At 48.5% G+C, this 20,549-nt stretch overlaps 1 protein-coding gene across 1 annotated transcript in view; it reads right to left on the reverse strand.

The window, feature by feature from the left end:
- Positions 1 to 14,808, reverse strand: part of LOC125432325 (SH2 domain-containing adapter protein F-like) — a 62,246-nt gene extending 47,438 nt beyond the window's left edge. Inside the window, exon 1 of the mRNA XM_048495761.1 lies at positions 14,704 to 14,808. Within this exon, the coding sequence (XP_048351718.1) occupies positions 14,704 to 14,808 (105 nt within the window). The remainder of the gene's footprint in view (positions 1 to 14,703) is intronic.
- Positions 14,809 to 20,549: the final 5,741 nt, after the last annotated feature.

Consider the following 20,549-nt stretch of genomic DNA (forward strand, 5'->3'; position numbering starts at 1 on the left):
GTCACAGCTTCACCGAGGAAGCTCTCAGCCCCACCTACCTCACAGGGGTTTTGTTGTGAGGGGAAGGGCAAAGGAGGAGATTGTAAGCCGCCTTGAGGTCTCCTACAGGGAGAGAAAGGGGGGGGATAAATCAAACTCTTCTTCTTCCATAAAACTGTCACCTGCCACAGTTTCCCCTTCCTTACAGAATGGAGTGCAACTAAAGCGGTATAGTGGTTAAGAGCAGGTGGACTCTAATCCTGGAGAAACGGAGTTCGATTCCCCCCACTCCTAAAATTTAGTTGATAGTGCACAATGAGGCAATAAAAAAAAATGCTCATGCTTCGCTCCACATGAGGTGGTGGGGCTCTTATCCTGGTGAACTGGATTTGTTTCCCCTCTCCTGCACATGAAGCCCACTTAACTGGATGGCCGGTCACAGTTCTCCTCAGAGACTCTCTCAGCCCCACCTGCCTCTCCAGGTGTGTCTGTAGGTGGGGTGAGGAAGGGGAGTAAAGAGGTTGGCTTAAACTGGCCATGTAAGAGACTCCTTACAGGAGAGAAAGGTGAGGTAGGAAATCAGAAGCTCTTCTTCTCTCCAGGTTAGAAAATCCCTAAAAAATTAGGATGGATCCGAGGGAAGGGGGTATATAGTGCCATCGAATCCACCCTCCCAGGCAGCCGTTTTCTGCAGGGGAAAATAAAGTCCTGGAGATCTATTGTGATTCTGAAAGATCTTTTCTTTATCTTTATTAATAACCTTTAATAGGCATAGATCTACGAAAAGATCTCCAAGCCACTACCGGAGGCTGGAAACCATAGAAAAGGTATTTATCCAAGTCCAGATCCTTGCGTGCTTGAATAGAAAGATCTTCCACAGCCGCCCGTAACCTTCCACGGCTTTTCCCTGTTTGTTTCCTGCCTGCCAATAGCGGAATAACCCGTCTCCCGGCTCTGCAGCTCACGGACCGCGCTTGCTTGCTCTACCCACCCGAGAGGCGGCATTCATCACAATTTATATTAGCTGTTGCTGATCTATTATCACCTATGAATTCACTGTATGTCCAGAAACGCAGGGGCTACGAATCCTCCGCCCGGTATTTTAATTAAAACAGAGAGGCGGTGATACAGAGGAGACACACAGTTTTGCAACATGCTCCCACACAGTACAAATGCGGTATGCGCGTTTAGGGAACACAATTTGTTTGCCAGGGAGCCTTTGTGCGCTGACACCACAACCACCAACTGTCTTTCCACCTGGCGTACTTCACAGTTAACGGCTTCCCTTTTACCAGCAATAAATAAATAATAGATGCAAGATTGAAATTTTTTTGCAGGAAATGAGCAGGGTGTGTTTTTTTTAAAAAAAATGAGCAGAAACCACAACCAAAATGTTTAAAATTTAAATACACTTTTTTAAAAATGCAGACTGTTGAAATCCAGAAGAGGAATATTTCTCCTAAAAAATGCAACACCATACTTTTGAAGGCGTGACCGCCTTGAAATCGAAGGTGGCGTGGGATTCTTAATACAAAAGCTAGAGCAGGGATGGCGAACCTTTTTTACGAGACCGAGTGCCCAAATTGCAACCCACCTTACTTATTTGTCGTAGCAAGTGCCGACCGCGACGGCAATTCAACCTGAATACTGAGGTTTTAGTTTAGAAAAAACGGTTGGCTCTGAGCGATCGCGTTATTTCGGGGAATATAGCTTGGTGATCGTACGTGGCTTTGAAGCCCCGAAGCCCCGTGCAACTCTGACGAATCCGCGACCCTGGGAGGTTTACTCCAGAAAGCAAGCCCCATAGCCATTAACAGCTTGAGCTTACTCCCAGGTAAAGGACTGCGCTTTAGTTCTTCGCATGAAAATCAGTGGGGTTTAACAGCGCTTAACAGGGTTACCTACACTGCCTCCCCAAAACTAGGTGTTAGGTTTAATGCTAATAATTGAGCCCAGTGGCCCAGGCCAGCCTAGATATGTGGGACGGGGGGGGACTCTGCGCGTGCCCACAGAGAGGGCTCTGAGTGCCACCTCTGGCACCCGTGCCATAGGTTCGCCACCACTGAGCTAGAGGTTGGGAAATGTTTGAAACCCAGCATTTCATATTTTTTTGTGGGGGGGGGGGGATTTTTAAAGTCCAAGCTACTCCAAATCAAAAAAATTCTGATTCTTCCCTAGGCCGACTGGAGGCTCTCTCAGGTGCCCTTTTGACATGGCAGTAACATGGTGGCCGCATTGCGTGGCGATGCACTGCGGCTTACAGGGAATGTTGGCCCAGGCTTACTCCTCACAGTTCCAATCTGTTCAAAGGAACCGTTTCTGAACGTGAAAATCAGAGTGGTGATAATGCCCCCGTAGACATTTCTTGAGACTGATTGTTGTGCAACCTGGGGTGGTTCTCCAGAACTCCCTGGAAGCTGTGCAAAAAGGCGCCCGTGCAAACTGCCGTCGATCCAGACAGATCAGCGGCCACGACAGCTGATCTGACAAGAGACAGGCAAACAACTAACGGTAAGACTGAATAAATAAATATCAATGACGCAGTGTTTATTTCTATAGTACTGTTTCGTAGGGGAAATCAGCCATAGAGCTGAGATCACAAGAGTGAAGCTCCCGTATCCAGAGGTGGGATCCAGCAGGTTCTCACCAGTTCCCGAGAGTGGGTTACTAATTATTTGTGTGTGCCGAGAGGGGGTTACTAATTGGGTCCGCTTTTCCGTTAGAAATTCCGTTAGGTCCAAAAATCATACAGTCCTGTTGTTTCCTATGTGGCTGGTTAGCGAAGGGAGAAAACGGGATCATTCTCCCTGTTGGGCTGTTTTAAAAATACGTTTTAGTAATATGGTAAAGTTCCTTCTTTAAGGAAAGTCTCCTTCTTTTGATTTCTAGAAACAACATTAAGTATTTGAAAGTATGAAGTATTTGACAGGCAGTCAATTAGAGAAGTAGTTGTTTCTGTTGGCAGCAGACGATAGGACTTGCTATAATGAGTTTAAATTATGGACAGAAAGATACCAGCTGGAAATTAGGAACCTTTTTTTTTACAGTAACAGAGAAATTATTAATGCCCCGCCCCCGGAATGCCCGGCCACGCCCCCGTCGTGCCCCGCCCAGCCCCATTGGTGCTACGCCACTGTTTGAATCCCACCACCATGAGAACCTGTTACTAAAATGTTTGGATCCCACCACTGTCCGTATCCTATTACCTTTGAGAATGGGGATGAAATGTTGGAGGGAACACAGGAGGAGAGAGAGCCGAGTTCAGGTCTGCCTCAGGAAGAGACAGCAGCAATAGCTCAGGACTAGACAGAGGTCGATTCCCCACTCACAATTTGATGCGTGCTCCTCACGACAAATATCCCGGGGTCCTGCAGAACTCCCCTCTGCACCAGCAGCGACAGCGCAGTCACCCCGATTCTGCCGCTCCTCCCACCCCTCAGCACACATCATTTAGGGTCCCGGTCGGAAGTGCACCTTTTTGCAAACCAACAGACAAGCCGCATTGGGGAGGATGAAGGCGCGCTCACAAGCACCCAATTCTTAAGAGACCGGTTTGCCTCTACTTTCACTTTTGACGTGGGGAATCAGCCAGAGGGAAGGGCCGTTCTGCCGGGTAGAAGGGCACAGTAGCTGAGCTCCATCTCTGGGGGAGAAGAGCAGGGGCGTACCCAGGCAAACTAGGGCCCGGGGACAAATCCTTTGGCGCCCCCCCCCCCCCGCCCCGGCCCAGCGTATGGGCGGCCACCCATCCTCACCATGACCAAACAATGATTTTTTTGTACCAGCTCACAAAACACCTCCCACTCTCTGGATGGTACCCTGAAATTTTGGTGCCGCTAGCCTTAAAAATGCGCCCCCTGCAGGCCGGAACGTGAAAAAACACTTTAAAATTTTTAAAACACACAAAGGACCCTGAAATGTTGGCATTGCGTGACCAAATGGGGGGGGCATCCGGGGAGTTATAGAGGTACCTTGTCCCTAGAGCAGGAGCATCCACTGGAGAAGAGAGGGCTCGATGGTTAGGCCTGTCTCTGGTAATGGGCAGAACTGGTCCCATTAGTTCTGACTCTGGGGGAAAGGCAGGCTGTGGTGGGTGGAATCAGGCATGTGAGAGAGGATCCAACGGGAAGAAGAGTTTGGATTTATATCCCCCCTTTCTCTCCTGTAAGGAGACTCAAAGGGGCTTACAAACTCCTTTCCCTTCCCCCCTCACAACAAACCCCTTGTGAGGTGGGTGGGGCTGAGAGCGCTCTGAAGAACTGTGACTAGCCCAAGGTCCCCCGGCTGGCGTGTGTGGGAGTGCCCAGGCTAACCTGAATTCCCCAGATTATTAATCTGAATTCCCCAGCCTCCCCACCCGCTCAAGCGGTTCGGCGCCTCCACTCACCTTTCCTTCCAGCACTGCTCTGGAGGGCTGGAGGGACACGCCCACGCTACCCTCCGGCCTCCCAGCCACGTGGAGCTGCAGTATAAGGCCGAAGAGCCGCATGCTTGTCGAACCCTTGAGTTGCAGACCCCTAGTCTGGTAGAACCCACTGGTAGCAACTTGAGTCGCATTACCGCGTTCAGTTTTCAGCAAGCAAATGCTTTGAAGCGTCGAGGGTGGTGTATCATGCCTACCTGTACCACCCGAGCCTCACTAACACATCAACTGTTCTATGGCTGCATTCATTAGAACTTGGCGGGGCGTGGGGGAGAGGGCTGGATCACCAGAAATGTGTTAAGCAGAAGGTATGAAAACTCAAGCTGCGATCTTGTTAGCAGGGTGCAAAATTATTTGTCAAACAGCAACTTCTGCCTGAACGGAGGGCACGCAGGGAAAGGGAAAGGGGAGAAGAGGGGTTTGCAAAATCCCAGGAAGCAGGGAAAGGGGGGAGCAATTTACACCTCCCCGTGGATCACTGCTACTCGTAGAAGGGGGGGAGGCAGCAACATGGAGCAGAAACAAACCACCCCCACGCCTTTATCGGCATAGAGAACGATACAGGTAGGATGCAAAAACCAAATTTTAAACAATCCCCAAATAAAATAATAGCAGAGAATCTCTTAATGACAGAGTGACACGACAAAATTAAAAAGAACAGAGCTATCCTTGCTTTGCATACAGGTGTCAGAGCTTCATGACCTCTCCAAGATGTTATGGATTACAGAGTTCCCATCATCCTATGCCAGCGATGATGGGAACTATGATCCTCTAACTATCACCAACAGAAAGGATGATAAGAACTGTAGATCACATAACATGCTGGCAGGGGATGATGGGAACTGTAGTCCATAACATGCTGGCAGGGGATGATGGGAACTGTAGTCCATAACATGTTGACAGAGGATGATGGGAACTGTAGTCCATAACATGCTGGCAGGGGATGATGGGGACTGTAGTTCATAACATGCTGGCAGGGGATGATGGGGACTGTAGTCCATAACATGCTGGCAGGGGATGATGGGGACTATAGTCCATAACATGCTGGCGGAGGATGATGGGAATTGTAATCCATAACATGTTGGCAGGGGATGATGGGAACAGTAATCCATAACATGCAGGCAGGGGATGATGGGGACTATAGTCCATAACATGCTGGCAGAGGATGATGGGAACTGTAATCCATAACATGTTGGCAGGGGATGATGGGAACTGTAGTCCATAACATGCTGGCAGGGGATGATGGGGACTGTAGTCCATAACATGCTGGCGGAGGATGATGGGAACTGTAGTCCATAACATGCTGGCAGAGGATGATGGGAACTGTAATCCATAACATGTTGGCAGGGGATTATGGGAACTGTGGTCCATAACATGCTGGCAGGGGATGATGGGAACTGTAGTCCATAACATGCTGGCAGGGGATGATGGGAACTGTAGTCCATAACATGCTGGCAGGGGATGATGGGAACTGTAGTCCATAACATCTGGAGGGCTGCGAGTTTGACACCTGTCCTTTAGAGTATATAATTTCTAGTAGAAACTTGGCCACCGATTCACAAACTACAGGGTCGGAATTATTTAGCAAGTATAAGATCTTTTGAGCATCTGATATCCTCTCACAGTTCAGGAAAAGAGCATTTGTCTATTTTCCCCTAATTCCTGCGTTTAGTGCAACGGAAGAGGGAGTGGGCTAAAGTTTCCAGATGAATTAAGTTACAGGAGCAGAATCTCTTCGCACCCTCTATTTTTAAAAATCTACCATATACCGGTAGCAGCGCTGAGGGCAGAACACTGAAGCTAGCTATTGATATGGCTCTCCTAAGGCTAGGATTCAGCATTATGCAAATGTAATCTGCTATGCATCCCTGTTTGGAAAGAGCAGAAACAAATCAAAAATGGGGAAGACGGGAGAAGAGGAAACATATTGCAGGATTTGCTGGTGATTTCTCTCTTTCACACATACCTGCAGCAGGCAATCCATCACTTGTAGGAATAAACCTTTCCTTTTGTATCACCTTATTGAAAATGCACTCAGTGGGTCCCTGGACAGCAAGCTTCAATGGACTGGGGGAGGGCTGCCAGCGCTCCTGGAATCCCAACTGATCTCCAGACTGAAGAGATCTGGACAAAATGTCTGTTTGGGAGGGTTGATTTTATATAAGAAAGGGGGGGGGGGGGGCAACAGTAAATATTAATAATAGGACTACAGCTACTGTTGCACTCTGGGGCTGCCATAACTAATTTTTCAAATACATTATATGTAAAATAGCGTTTATATCATTGTTCACATTCTTTATATTTCATTAGTTATAAACACAATCATTTCTTGTCAACAACATCCAACAGGTAAGTTCAACTTATTTTTAACAATTAGAACAGATAGATTCAGGATCATCCATATTAATACTCTATAAGGTAATGCGAAAGCACGTATATACATAAATATATGTGTTCAGTCCATCTTGGTTCATCAACATTTTATATAAATCCCCACTCAAGTAGAATACTTACACAATTGTAGTTTATATAAATACTGATAGTCAAAGATGAACTGAGCTCTCTAATATAAAGACAGTGTCTTATATTAATTTTGCTCCCAAAGATGCTATGTCTTATTTTTTTCAGGGGATGTCTTATTTTTCTGTGTTCTGTTAAATTCGGGCATTCTTCCAAACAAAAACTTTGCTATGTCTTACTTTCGGGGGATGCCTTATATTTCGCACTTCAGCAAAACCTCTACTATGTCTTATTTTTCGGGGATGTCTTATATTTGGGGAAACAGGGTACCTTATGGATGTTGAACTGATGGGAGAGTATGAACTAAATACTTACCTGAATTAATATGGATGACCTTGAATCTATCTGTTCTAATTGTTAAAAATAAGTTGAACTTACCTGTTGGATGTTGTTGGCAAGAAATGATTATGTTTATAACTAATGAAATATAAAAAATATGAACAATGATATAAACTCATGTATATAGATATACGTATTTGAAAAATCAGTTATAGCCAGGATTGATTTTATGACATTATGCATCACTAAGGTCACGCCACCGTAAGCCACACTTTTGCCAGGTTCCACCCCGAAAAGCTCCATAAATTCCTCAAACCAGAGTGGGTAACCCCAGATGTCTACAGGACTTACGGCTACCCTGTTTCCCCAAAAAATAAGATCAGCCCCGAAAATAAGCCCTAGCGTGATTTTTTCTGGATTTTTGGAGGATGCTTAAAATATAAGCCCTACTCCAAAAATAAGCCCTAGTTACAGATTCCCCGGCGCAGCTGATCTGGTCTCGTGGGGGCCGCAAAATCATGGGGAAAAAATAAGACATCCCCTGAAAAATAAGCCCTAATGCATCTTTTGGAGCAAAAATTAATATAAGACCCGGTCTTATGTCCGGGGAAACATGGGTATGCATTGCAACCCGAGCAAACTATTGGGATCTGAAACATGATCTCAGGGCTCAGCTAACCATGACAGATTGTCTGAGATACTTTTTTTAAAAAAGGATATTTTCAGCACAAACAAACTTACAATATCGAGGCAAAGGTTTCGTCACAAAACTGCTATGCTGCAGACGGTTAATTATGAGTTGGTGCCTGAGTTGGTGCCGAGCGGTTGCTCTTCGTTGAGCTCCTCCACCTTTTAAAGATAAGTTTTAAATTTCTCCTACCCTTTGTAGTTTTATCTCTTAGTATTTAGCATTTTCTTTTAATTTAGAGTTTTCTGTTGCAATTTTGTTGAGACGGACTATAATAAAGAGCCTTCTGAGTTGATATTTTAAAACCAGGCTAAAATCGATAATATTTTAATAGTAGCGGGGCTGACTAATGAGTCCTCCACCCTTTCACACTTCAAAATTGGAAGCTGGGCCCTTTGTCTCAGAAAGACCCATGTCCAATCCCAAGTGTAGCGGTGTGTGTTCCTTTAACTGGCAAAGACCGTTCCTTAGACCCCAGACAGCTGCTGCCACTCACAGAAGACAATTCCGAGCTGGCTCATTCAACTCCAAAGACCAGTTTTCATTCATTATCTACTGCCATTTCCTTTTTTGCGTGAGTTAAGGAAGGTGGAAGAGAAAATGTAATTTCATAATGGATCCGGCTGCTCTAAAATAGCGGCTATTCATACACACAATGCCGAGGGACTATGGACTTTTGCAAGAGGGAATTAGGAAGATTGTGGGGGGGGGGGGGGGGCCCCAGCTCAAAGTATTTTGCGTCCCCAGATGTGTAGCTGAGAGCCATTTCCTTTATGCAAGAATAACGCTACTTCAATCGCTTCGCATAATTGTTTGCAAAAAAGTGGATTTTTTGCTCTTCCCGCACAGTAAAATCAGCTGCAAAAGTGCATTGGAAGGTGGATTGGAAGTACGTTATTCTACGTAATGTCTTGAAAAACCTCCAATCAATGGTAGGCGAACCCATAGCACGGAGTGCCAGAGGTCAGCACTCAAGAGCCCTCTCTGTAGACGCAGCACAAACCAGAAGTGCCTTACATCTAGGCTGTAGCCTGGACAGCTGGGCTCGATTATTAGCATTAAACCTAGACCTAGTTTTGGGGAATCAGTGTAGGTAACCCTGTTGTGCTGTTATACCCCACTGATTTTCATGTGAAGAACTAAAGCGTGATCCTTTACCTGGGAGTAAGCTCGGTTTAACTAGCAATGGGGCTTGCTCCTGAGTAAAATTCCCTCTAGAATTAAGTGATTCACCTGTTGGAAAGAGTTGCATGGATTTGGCTTCAAGCAAAACCACCGACCTACCACAAGCTTACTCCTGAGTAACACGCCTTGGAGACCAACCATTTTTCTACAAACGCTACAACCTCAGTATTCAGGTTAAAATTGCCGTGGTGGCACTGCGATAAATAAGAGAGGGTTTTGGGTTGCAATTTGGGTACTCGGTCGACCGAGGTTAGCCATGTCACTGTTCCTGATCCACATGCCTGCAAGATGTTTCCCTTTGAACTCTGAGATGAAATCGTGGGAGATACTAAAGAAGAGGCGGTGGAGACAGGAGCCAAAACAGATTAAAAACTGGCGTGGAGACGGACGGGCTCTGATCTACTAGAGTACAGATCTGATTCTGGCACTGAAGCAGTTGAACACAGGAACACTGGATCTGGCCCTTCATAACTCATTTCTTCCATTCAAAAGTAGCTGTCGATGAATTCGATATCCATAGTGCCAACGTGCAGACATGTGTCAAGCACAACACTACACATGTCAATAAAGACCAATTAGTGTATTGTCAGAAGAGCTTTCGGCTAAGATTCAACCTTCGGATTTCGGTGGGTTTTCCGGGCTGTGTGGCCGTGGTCTGGTAGATCTTGTTGCTAACATTTCGCCTGCATTTGTGGCTGGCATCTTCAGCGAGAAGTCTGTGATATACCTCTGAAGATACCCATGCGGATGCGGCTTGGCGTCAAAGGATCTATGAACCACTACTTCCACCACAATCAACTAAGAACATAAAGAATAAGCCTGCTGGGATCAGACCATCTGGTCCAGCACTCTGCTACCCTCGCCAGTGGCCTGGAGTGCCTTTGGGAATCGCATTACGGATGTGAAAGCAATGGCCTTCTGCTGCTGCTGCTGTTGCTCCGGAGCACCTGGTCTGCTAAGGCCTTTGCAATCTCAGATCAAGGAGGATCAAGATTGGGAGCCATAGATCAACTTCATAAATCTGTCCAAGCCCTTTTTAAAGCTATCCAGGTGAGTGGCCATCACCACCTCCTGTGGCAGCATCTTCCAAACACCAATCACACGTTGTGTGAAGAAGTGTTTCCTTTTATTAGTCCTAATTCTTCCCCCCAGCATTTTCAATGAATGCCCCCTGGTTCTATAAAGACCAGTGTTCTCTAGGAAGCCTTCACAGCGTCACAGAATTACTTATTTCCCTTTTTCTGATGATCAGAGACCCCCTGTCATCTCACTCCCCTAAGTTGTGTGAAGGTCTATCCGTTCAAATCACTCCCCCGGCTGTCCATCAGTTCCCAGGTACAATTCATGGTATTGGCTGTCACGTACAAAGACCTTCCTCACGTAGGTCCCTCATACTGGTACCTGCAGGACTGCCACTACACTACTAGTGCTTGTAAGCAGAGACTTCAGAATTCAAGAGACCTTTGATAGGTATATCACATAACAAAGGACAGAATTGGAAAGCAAATCCAGTAAAAAAACAGTAAAGGTCATGAGAGCAGAAGCCCAGGATATCTAGTTCAAAACACGCAGTAAAAATCTGGCGACCGTCTCAGCTATTTCATCCTCAGGATTGTTGAGCAATCGTTGAGCATCTTTGCGTTGGTGGAAAGATCCGAGAACCCAACCGCGGTTAAGGCAGAGAAGTCAGGCCTGTCGTACTTCGGGCAGAAGAGCAAGAAGTGATCGCAGGAGTTGATATAGGAAGGGCAGAAAGAGAAGTGTCTCTCCTGCCGAGGGATGTTTGAGAACCGGCCTCGAAGTTGTGACGATGGAAAGGAATTGCATCTTGCTCTTGGAAATGCCCCTCTGAGTTAATAGTGGGGTTGGTTCCGGATCGGGGGCTGCAATACAAGGCTCTCCAGATGTTCATGGACTACAATTCCCAGCATGCTGGCAGGGGGGGTGATAAGGGTGTAGTCACCCTGGAGAAACAATTAACCATGCTGGCAGGGGATGGGAATTGCAGTCCATGAACAACTGGAGAACCAATTGGCCATGCTGGCAGGGGGGTGATGGGAATGGTAGTCCATGAACATCTGGAGAGCCAATTGGCCATGCTGGCAGGGGGTGATGGGGTGTAGTCCATGAACATCTGGAGAGCCAATTAGCCATGCTGGCAGGGAGTGATGGGAATTGTAGTCCATGAACAACTGGAGAGCCATAGGTTGCAGACCTCTGGTATAACCTATTTCGTGCATTTTTACACAAAAGCAAGAAAGAGTTGGATTTATACCCTGCTTTTCTCCAACTGTGGAATCTCCAGCGGCCCCCCGTCCTTTCCCTTCCTCACAAGCACCTTGTGAGGTAGGTAGGGCTGAGAGAGTTCAGAGAGAACTGTGACTGGCTCAAGGTCACCCAGCAGGCTTCATGTGGAGGAGAGGGGGAAACAAATCCAGTTCATCAGAGAAGGGGCCACGCTCAAGCGGAGGAGCGGGGGAATCAAACCTGGTTCTCCAGGTTAGAGTCCCCCCTCTAACTCCCACGTCTTGAGCAGCTCTGTTCAAAAGAGCTTGCAAGGGGAAGAAGTCTGCCCCGGTAGCGTGGCAACTGTCTGACATTGTGCCCCACGGAGATCCCTCCCCAAACCCCACCCTCCCTAGGAATTTCCCAAACCGGAGCTGACAATCCATCCGCTGAAACTCTTCTGCTAAGCACATGAACTGGGGACTTCTGTCCCAAAAACCAGCCAAGATGACAACTTTGGTTTGATGATGATGATGAAGAAGAAGTTTGGATTTATATCCCCCCTTTCTCTCCTGCAGGAGACTCAAAGGGGCCTACAATCTCCTTGCCCTTCCCCCCTCACAACAAACACCCTGTGAGGTAGGTGGGGCTGAGAGAGCTCCGAGAAGCTGTGACTAGCCCAAGGTCACCGGCTGGAGTGCCCAGGAGTGCACAGGCTAATCTGAATTCCCAGATAAGCCTCCACAGCTCCATCAGGCTGACAGAGCTGGGAATCAAACCGGTTCCTCAGATCAGGAGTGCACCTGCTCTGCCACTGCTCTCTTTAGCCCTCGCCACTGCTGATAGGTGGGAGGACAAAGAACTCCCCCTGCACTTGAAAACAATGGCACCCTTAGGGAAGTCACGAAAGGCAGCCAGTGGCTCACAAAATGGGGCAACTGTCCAGGACAGAGTCAGGGAGAGAACAAGCCTGCACTGGGTGAAGGCTCCGCCTTATACTGACTACCAACGACAGTTTGCCCCTTTAGCAGGGTTCAATGGGATGGCTTTTCTCTGTCTAACAAACATGGGCAGGGCACTGGAAAACTAGAGAGCTGGCCCTCAAAACAAAATTAAACCAGATTAGGTCGGTTGAAAATGTCGCGTTTGGTGTGCCGTTGTGATCTTTCAGCCTGGGAGAGCGGACAACCACTTCCCCCTTAGTGGATAACATAAAATTCAGGTCTGATTCTGGGTCTCAGCACCAGACAATCCTTAATTTAAACTTTCGTTGTTTGACATGTGCCTCCCCCACAGCTTCAAAATGTCTTGGGATTTTGAAGCTTCAAAATGTCTCAGCAGCAGCGGCATAGTGGTTAAGAGCAGGTGCATTCTAATCTGGAGGAGCCGGGTTTGATTCCCCGCTCTGCCGCCTCTGAGCACAATGGAGGCTTATCTGAGAGAATTCAGATTAGCCTGTGCACTCCAACACCGCCAGCTGAATGACCTTGGGCTGAGTCACAGCTCTTGAGACTCTCGGCCCCACACCCACCTCCTGGGGTGTTTGTTGTGTGAGGGAGGGCAAGGAGATTGTCACCCCCTTGCAGGAGAGAAAGGGGGGATATAAATCCAAACTCTTCTTCAATTGCAGTGAGGACTAGAAACATACTTAGACAGCAACAGCCCCCTGCAGAATTATTCCCAAAGGTCACTGTAGTCCGGCATGTCATTGACAGAAGCCAACCAGATTTTCCCAGAACCAGAACATACATAAAGGCCCCCCCCCCCCGCCCCCCATCATCTAACTATCATGGCAAGCAGAGCATCAAAAGCAATCCTCGCCGTGGATTTGAATAGCCCATCTTTCACCGACTGCCTCTGAGGCCGAGTTTGGATTCTTGGGTGGGTGTGTATGTGGCTCCAGCTGGAGCACCCAAAGGTCGTTTGGATGTGTGACGCACACACGCACCCAGCATCTTTTTTGCTGGACACAGTGTGTAACCTGAAGTCTCTCTGTGATGCACCTCTGAAGATGCCGATACAGATGCGAAGCGAAGCGTCAGAACAAGATCCGCAGACCGCGACCCGCGGCCGGGAAGAAGCCCCACCACAACCACCAGTTAACCTTTTGCATCACAGACAGCACAACGCTCTGAAGCATAATTTGTTCATGCGTTCATCAAGGGATGTTTAAGGAATGGAGGAAGAACATCCATTTCGCATGCTGATTCAACCCTTGGCAGTATCTACAGCTAAGAGCAGGGGGCTTCAAACTATGGCCCCCCAGATGTTCATGAACTACAATTCCCATCCAGCCTGCCCACTTGGCCTTCTGGCAGGGCTGATGGAATTATGATCCATGAACATCTGGAGGGCCACAGTTTGAAGACCCCTGGCTAAGAGGATCAGATAGCCTCAGTATACACCGGCGAATCCAGATAGGCTGATCGTCTGAGCCTGCACAAGTCAGATTTATGTGCTCTCACAGCTAAGGTCTAGTAAAGGGTTGGAATTTGCAGCAAGGTGGGAAGGTAGGAGAAATCTCCTAGGGGATCTAATAGAATCAGCTAGGCAGTCTCCCTTGCCAGGGTCTTTGGGCAGAGGCCAAGCGGCCACCTGCACAAGAGTATTATGTCAAGCGTTCAATTTCACCAGGAGAGGTCAGGCTGGATGGCCTCTAGGTTCCTTCCAGCGTTGGGGCGCCCACCTTGAGACAATTATAGGGACAGAAGCAAGCAAAGAGAATACGGTGGATTTGATCAGCTATTGGAGAGTTCGCGGAGACCTGTAGAACCCGAATTGTTCCACGAAGACCTTTGGGGGGGCGACCGTCGATGGCGCTCCTTCCCCTTTTCTTCCCTTTTTTACACTCTGGATCTCTTAATACTTATGGGGCCCTCCACTCTCTTATCTTGTTATTTTCTTCCAGGAATTGGGTTTATGAAGTTTTATGCTGGGCGCCAATGTAATTTTGTTGAATTCATTGTTTAATGGGGTGTTAATGTAATTGTTGTTTTATGGTGTTGTTCACCGTGACGCCAGGAAGGCGGTATATAAATAATTATACATAAAATAAAATAAATAAAGATTCTCGCTTCCAACCCTTTGGTTCCCCACTGCTTTCTACTTAAAGGCACCCTGAAACCATCAGAGCTACAAAACTTAGCGGAAAATAAGCGACCATAAAACAATAATAAAAAACAACCATAAATAAAATAAAAATAAATAAATAAAAGAACAACCATAAAACCCTGTCTTCTGGCAGGAAACAGGAGAAGCACCCTGAAGTCCTTAACCATCCCACAGAAATTACCACAAAGCGGCTTGAATCCTGACCCTGAAGTGCAGGGATCCAGGTAGGAAGAGCCACGCCTCCCACACCCTCCTGCCCTGCGGGGTGCTCCGCCAGCTGCCAGCAACCTACCTGATCCAGCAGCGCTCCGGATTCCTCCCCGGCAGTAGCCAAGAGAGCTTTGCTCCGGTTGAGATCGGAGGAGTCCACTTTGATAGGCGGTGTTGGGAGAGCCATACTTCCTTCCAGACAGCTGCCGGCCTTTGCCGAGAGGACCCGCCGGTGCTGGTTCCGATTTGCTGTTGTCCATTTTCGTAGGGTCCTCAAAGTCTAGGCTCTTCTGGGCCCGGTAGGCCTTCAAGATCTCGCTTTCCGTGTAGTCCGGCTTGGGGGGCTGCGGGGGAGACCTCCTGCTCCCAAAACTCAAGTAGTCTTTCAGCCACTTGGCCATCGGTGGTGTCCCCCCCACCCCTTTCTCTGGGTCCTTTCTAGTTCCCGCCAAACCACCGGTATCTCTTGGCACGAGAAGCCGGGCGAGAAAGGGATTCTCAGACCGCCACCAGATAATCCGTCACAGGTCAATGCAGTTTATAATCCAAATTAAGAATCGTCCGTCTCCGCTAGGCCTGCTGCAAAGAAGAAAGAGCAAACCTCCGACATCGGTTCATCTTATCCTGTAGCGGACGGCTCCTTGTGTTGGTTTTCACCCTGCGTCCTTAGCTGCCTGACCAGCCAGCAAGATATTTATAGCAACCTCTCAACGCTCCTACATGGGACCTATGAACTCGATTGCTTGTGTTCTGCAAGGGAAAGTCAGGCTTAATGCCAGGGGGGTACAATTGTTGGCACAAGACCCCGGTTCAAAACCCTACCTTGCCATGGAAGCAGGCTAGATGCACCAGCCTCCCTCACAGGGCTGGTGCAAGAAGAAGAGGAAGAGTTTGGATTTATATCCCCCCCTTTCTCTCCTGCAGGAGTCCAAAGGGAATACAATCTCCTTGCCCTTCCCCATCACAACAAACGCCCTGTGAGATTAAGGCGGGGCACTGAGCTCCGAAGCTGTGACCAGCCCAAGGTCACCCAGCCGGCGTGTGTGGGAGTGCACAGGCTAATCTGAATTCCCCAGATAGCCTCCACAGCTCAGGCTGACGGGAGGCACAAATCAAACCGGTTCCTCCAGATTAGATACACGAAGTGGAGTGGAGCTGCGGAGATGAAGTGGAAGAGAGGAACACGAGGCCAAGTCACTCAGGGGTCCCTGCGCGGAAGAAAGATGGGATGTCAATCAAAGAGCGTAGAGTCAATAAATCCACCTTTGGGCCTCCAGCCTACCTCGCAGGGGCGGTTTAGTGGCAAACAGGATAACGCCCATGCAGTTCTTTCGACTCGCCATCAATGCTAGAATTGAAATGCATTATTTAGTGCATTTGGGACGCTGGTCAGCACGCTTCCCAAAGGCAGTCTAGCCTAGTCTAGGTGGGGAAGCAAGCGAGGGAAGTCGAGAAAGTATTTATTCAGGTGCCAGGATTTCACTGCTCAACTCTTCCCCCCTTTCCTTCCCAACTCTTTCAAAATATACAATTACATCCCCATTAACCAGTTGCGGAATGCCACCCCCTTAAAAGCACTTGCAAAAAAAAAAATGGTTTGTGCCCAGCTACCCATAAGTGGAAATATTCATTTATTCGCATCTGCTTGATCTAGACAATCCCCACGCCCCCCCGCCCCGTTTCCGAGCTGCGATCCCGCAAAGTAGCGTGCACACTTCCCAGGAATTAAGCGCCACGGAACACACCGGCAGTTTCGGCAAATGGCTGAGCAGAGGCAGGACAGGATTACCCGCGAAGAAACCGAGATGCTGGAGGAAAAAACATGCATCAACTTGAGGAGCAAGCCCCTTGAGGAGCCAGGTCTGCAACGGCGCGGAGCCAGCATGCAGCGCATGGGACTGCTTTGCACAGGTCTACTCAGAAACAGGAACGTGCAACAAACACGTGCAACAAATACCGCAACCTTCCGTGCCCCCATGCACCTTTCCCTGCGAGGTCACAGTGGGAATGAGCGTTGAGAGCAAGCATGCCCGGAGTGTGCAGTTTCCTCCGGGACAGCCCTGGGAAGATGGCAGGACTTGCTCAGAAACCTGCAAGAGCTTCAGGTTGCTGGTCCAGCAAAATAAGGACAGATGCACTTTTTTTGCCTGGGTCAACCGCGCGCACACGCACACACACACACCAACAAAGTCCAGCGGAGATTTTTCTTGCAGCGGCGTCCAAACCCTGCACATTTTTTTTTACAAAAAGAAGTATTTCCTTGCAGAGAAGGGTATGGAAGAAATGCAATTTACCCGTTCGTTCTCCAGCGGGGAACTCGGCCCCAAACGGTTCTGCCGGCTGCGGAGGAAAGCTTGTGGGGTCGCCCCCGCCGCCCCCAAAAAGCGCCCCCTCCTCCTCCCCTCCGCCGCCAGGAGCCGAGGCGCCTCCTTCCAGCCCAGCCTTCAAAGTTCAGGGCAGAGCAGCCGGCGGGGATTTAATCGCTGGAGTTGCAGAGGGAGGGTGTGGCCAGTCGTGATCAAGATCCCTTCCTTTGTTTGCATCGGATCGCCCTCACCGCAGATTCCTCGGGAGAGGAAGCCGAGCGCACGCCCCCCCTCTCCCCTTCCCCGCTTGCTTGCCTTGCTTCAATTTCCCTCTCCCCAAAATATATAAATCAGGCTGCAGACGGGTTTAAGCCCCAACCCCGCGCTTGATGGATGCGCGCGGGGGCGAAGCACACCATCCATAGGTATTTTGCCAGTTTAAAGTAGCTTGGTGCTCTATTGATCTGTTACAAAGAGCCCGAACAAAAAAATAAAACCGGCCAGAAGAAGAAGAGGGGAAAGGGGGGGGGGGGGGGGGGGGGGATGAGCCAAAAGCGACGCAAAGCCGGGCTGTTTGCAAGCCCGGGGATCTGCACACCCCCTTGGAAAGGTTTGCAACGAACGCAGCGGCGGGGAAGAGTTTGGCTGCCCGCTCCCGGGGGGTTTTCCCCTGCTGCACCCAAAAAGAGTGAGGCTTTGCTGGGGGGGGGGTCTCTTTCCCCGTCTTTGTGTGGGAGCAGCAAAACCTTCCCCTTGAGCATGCTCCTCCCTTAGCGACAGAAGAGACAGCAGTCCAAGGAGGACGACCCCCCGCTACCAGCAAACCTGATCCCAGCAGCGATTTTCTGGCAAAGAGGCAGAATTGCGCCGGGGAAGAAGAAAACCAAAATCAGGATGCCCCATCCACCAAGCACCAGCCACCGCTTTTGCCCTGTTTTTCTCACCTAACCGAGAGGTTTTGGCAAAGGAGTGCACAGGTTGAAGAAAACATGGAGGTGGAGAGAGACATTTAGGGAAAGGGGCCCCCAATTTTTTTTGTGGGGGGGGGGAGGAATACAAGCAGCCAGAAACCCAGTTCTCTCTGGAACTCTTTGCAAAGGTGTTCCCCCTTTTCCCGTTTATTTCCTGGCTAGCTTTTGGGGGGGGGGGGATTAGGGAGTGCTTTGGGGGGGGCATATGGGGGGGCTGCTTCAGCCCCCAGTGGGTTATTTCTTTGCATGATTTAAGGATGTTTTTTAAAAATATATATATTCCTAATGCAAATAAGCGGTTTCAAAAAAATCTGCATTCCTCAATCTGTCTCAGCCCCCCCCCCCCCTCCTTTAAAAGGGCTGAACTGAAGACCTGTCTGGGTATCAAAGATGCTCTGAAAAGATGCACCTACCTAAATTTGTGTGTGTGTGGGGGGGGGGGGTTAAGCAAACCTTTCCCACCTTCCTCCTTTAATGCTGAAACTATAAGGACGTGCACCATGTTAGCAAGGTTACTTCTTCTTCTTCTTCTTCTTCTGTGTGTATTATTTAGGTTTTAGACCGCCCTCCCCGAAGAATCAGGGCAGTGAGCAACTATATAAATAGAGCATATATCGGAATTAAAATCTGATAAATATCAATTAATACAGGCTCTAATAAATATAAACCCTACCCCATTAAAATGCAGCATTATTAAATTAACACAAAGAAAGATTATTTCACTATCAACTTTTAAACTTCTTGGTTATTCTCCTACAGAATTGGGGAGGGGGGGTTTCTGCTCCTTTCTCTCCCCACCCCAATTAAGATGGAAGAAAAACAGGAATACCGCCCCCTCCCCTCCCCCAAATCTCTTTCCCAACAAGTATCTGCTGATGGAACATCTATTTTGCATACTTTCAATTACTCTGGCTGGCATGAAGGGGGGGGGGGGGGGGAGGTGATGAAATAAATCAGGAAGGGCAAGCAGAGAAAATGCACTCCCCCACGCACACAACACCACCCACACACCAGAGGAACAGATGTTGCCAGAGAGAGAAAAGATGGCACCCCCCCCCACCTTTAGCGCCCCGACTCCTCTCTCTCCAATTCAACAGTAACAAGAACCCACCTTCCACTCACTGCAAACTCTCTTTTGTGAGCTAGACTGAATTTACAGTCTCTTGATGTGTTTGGTTTTTGAGTCAGGGGGGAATCAAAGTTACAGAGGGGAAGCAATTTTTATTTAATGAGTGGCACAATGTGGCAAGGACATTTCTTGCCCTTTCTCCATCACAAAGGGACAACAAAACAAAAAACGGGGAAAACAGAGGCAATTCTCTCCATCTCTGTTTGGTGGCACTCGTTTTCCCTCTTAAAAGCGGCTGATGGAATTGATTTGCTCAAGGTAGGGGGGAAGCGAGTATTGACTGGATTGCGTGTGTGTGTGTTGGGGGGGGTGCCATTTCTTCCCTTTCTCCCTTACCAGTAAACCCTGGAGAATAAATTATCTCCCCCCCCCCCCCGTTCTCTCTACTGTAGTTAATGGCCATTTTATAGCTTCGATTTCTCCCTGGTTGGGAAAAGGGGGGTTGGGATATTGACCGGCAGAAAGAAAAGTTGGTGGAGGCATTTAACAGATATGAGAAAAGAAGAGCATAAACAAATCTCCTCTCCTCTTCCTCCTTTTCCGTGGGGTGGGGCGCTTTAAAAGCCCCCATACATGTACAGATGTTATTGTAGTCACAATGCCTGCCCCTGGAGGAACAAGTTTTGACCATGGCTCTCTTGACCCCTGGGCATGAAGGAAGAGGAAGGGAAGAGGAAAGGAAGGAAGGAAGGAAGGAAGGAAGGAAGGAAGGAAGGAAGGAAGAAAGATAGATTAGCTTTAGGAGGAGAAGTCTTTATGGAGGAGAAGTCGATTTATGGCTACCAATTCTTGATCCTCTTAGATCTGAGACGGCAAATGCCTTAGCACACCAGGTGCTCGGGAGCAACAGCCACAGAGAGCCATTGCTTTCCACCTCCTGCATGTGAAGCTCCCAATGGCACTCTGGTGGAGCCACTGCAAGAAATGTGAGAGCTGGACTAGATGGACTCTTAGTCTGATCCAGCTGGGCTTGTTCTTATGTTCTTACTTATGTTCCTAGGGATGGTGAGAAATATAAGAGTATGTGCATGACATTAAATGAAGCTGCAATAGGACAGGGAGGGAGCTCTGCTGGCGCGGGCTTCTATTGGCTCAGTGGCGTCGTGGAGGTGGAAAATCATTCCCCAGGCCCCCTCCCAGGACGGGCATGGGTGAATCACAGAACCTGAGGGCAGAGTGGGTCAGTACTTGAGAAACGAGTTTCCTCTCCCTCATACCTGATGTATGAGCAAACATAGGGTGATAGAAATACAAAGAATACGGAGATTTTTAAAAGATAAGCAGGAAAGGGGAGAATTGCGTCATGTGAAGAAAGATATTCATAGAGCTGTTTGGCATGGGTGGGGAAAGTGATCAGGCAGAGAGAAATTAAATGCCCTGTCACAATGACCCAGGCGCCCTGTATTTATCCAACAGTGCGTGGCATGGGAAAAAATGGCAGAGAACTCTCCACCCCAGTACTAGGAACTGGAGGTATCCCGAGAGGCTCCTGGGCAGTAGAGCACAGAAAGATAAAAAGAAA

Source organism: Sphaerodactylus townsendi, linkage group LG05 (genome assembly GCF_021028975.2).
Source record: "Sphaerodactylus townsendi isolate TG3544 linkage group LG05, MPM_Stown_v2.3, whole genome shotgun sequence".
NCBI classification, from domain to species: Eukaryota; Metazoa; Chordata; class Lepidosauria; order Squamata; family Sphaerodactylidae; genus Sphaerodactylus; species Sphaerodactylus townsendi.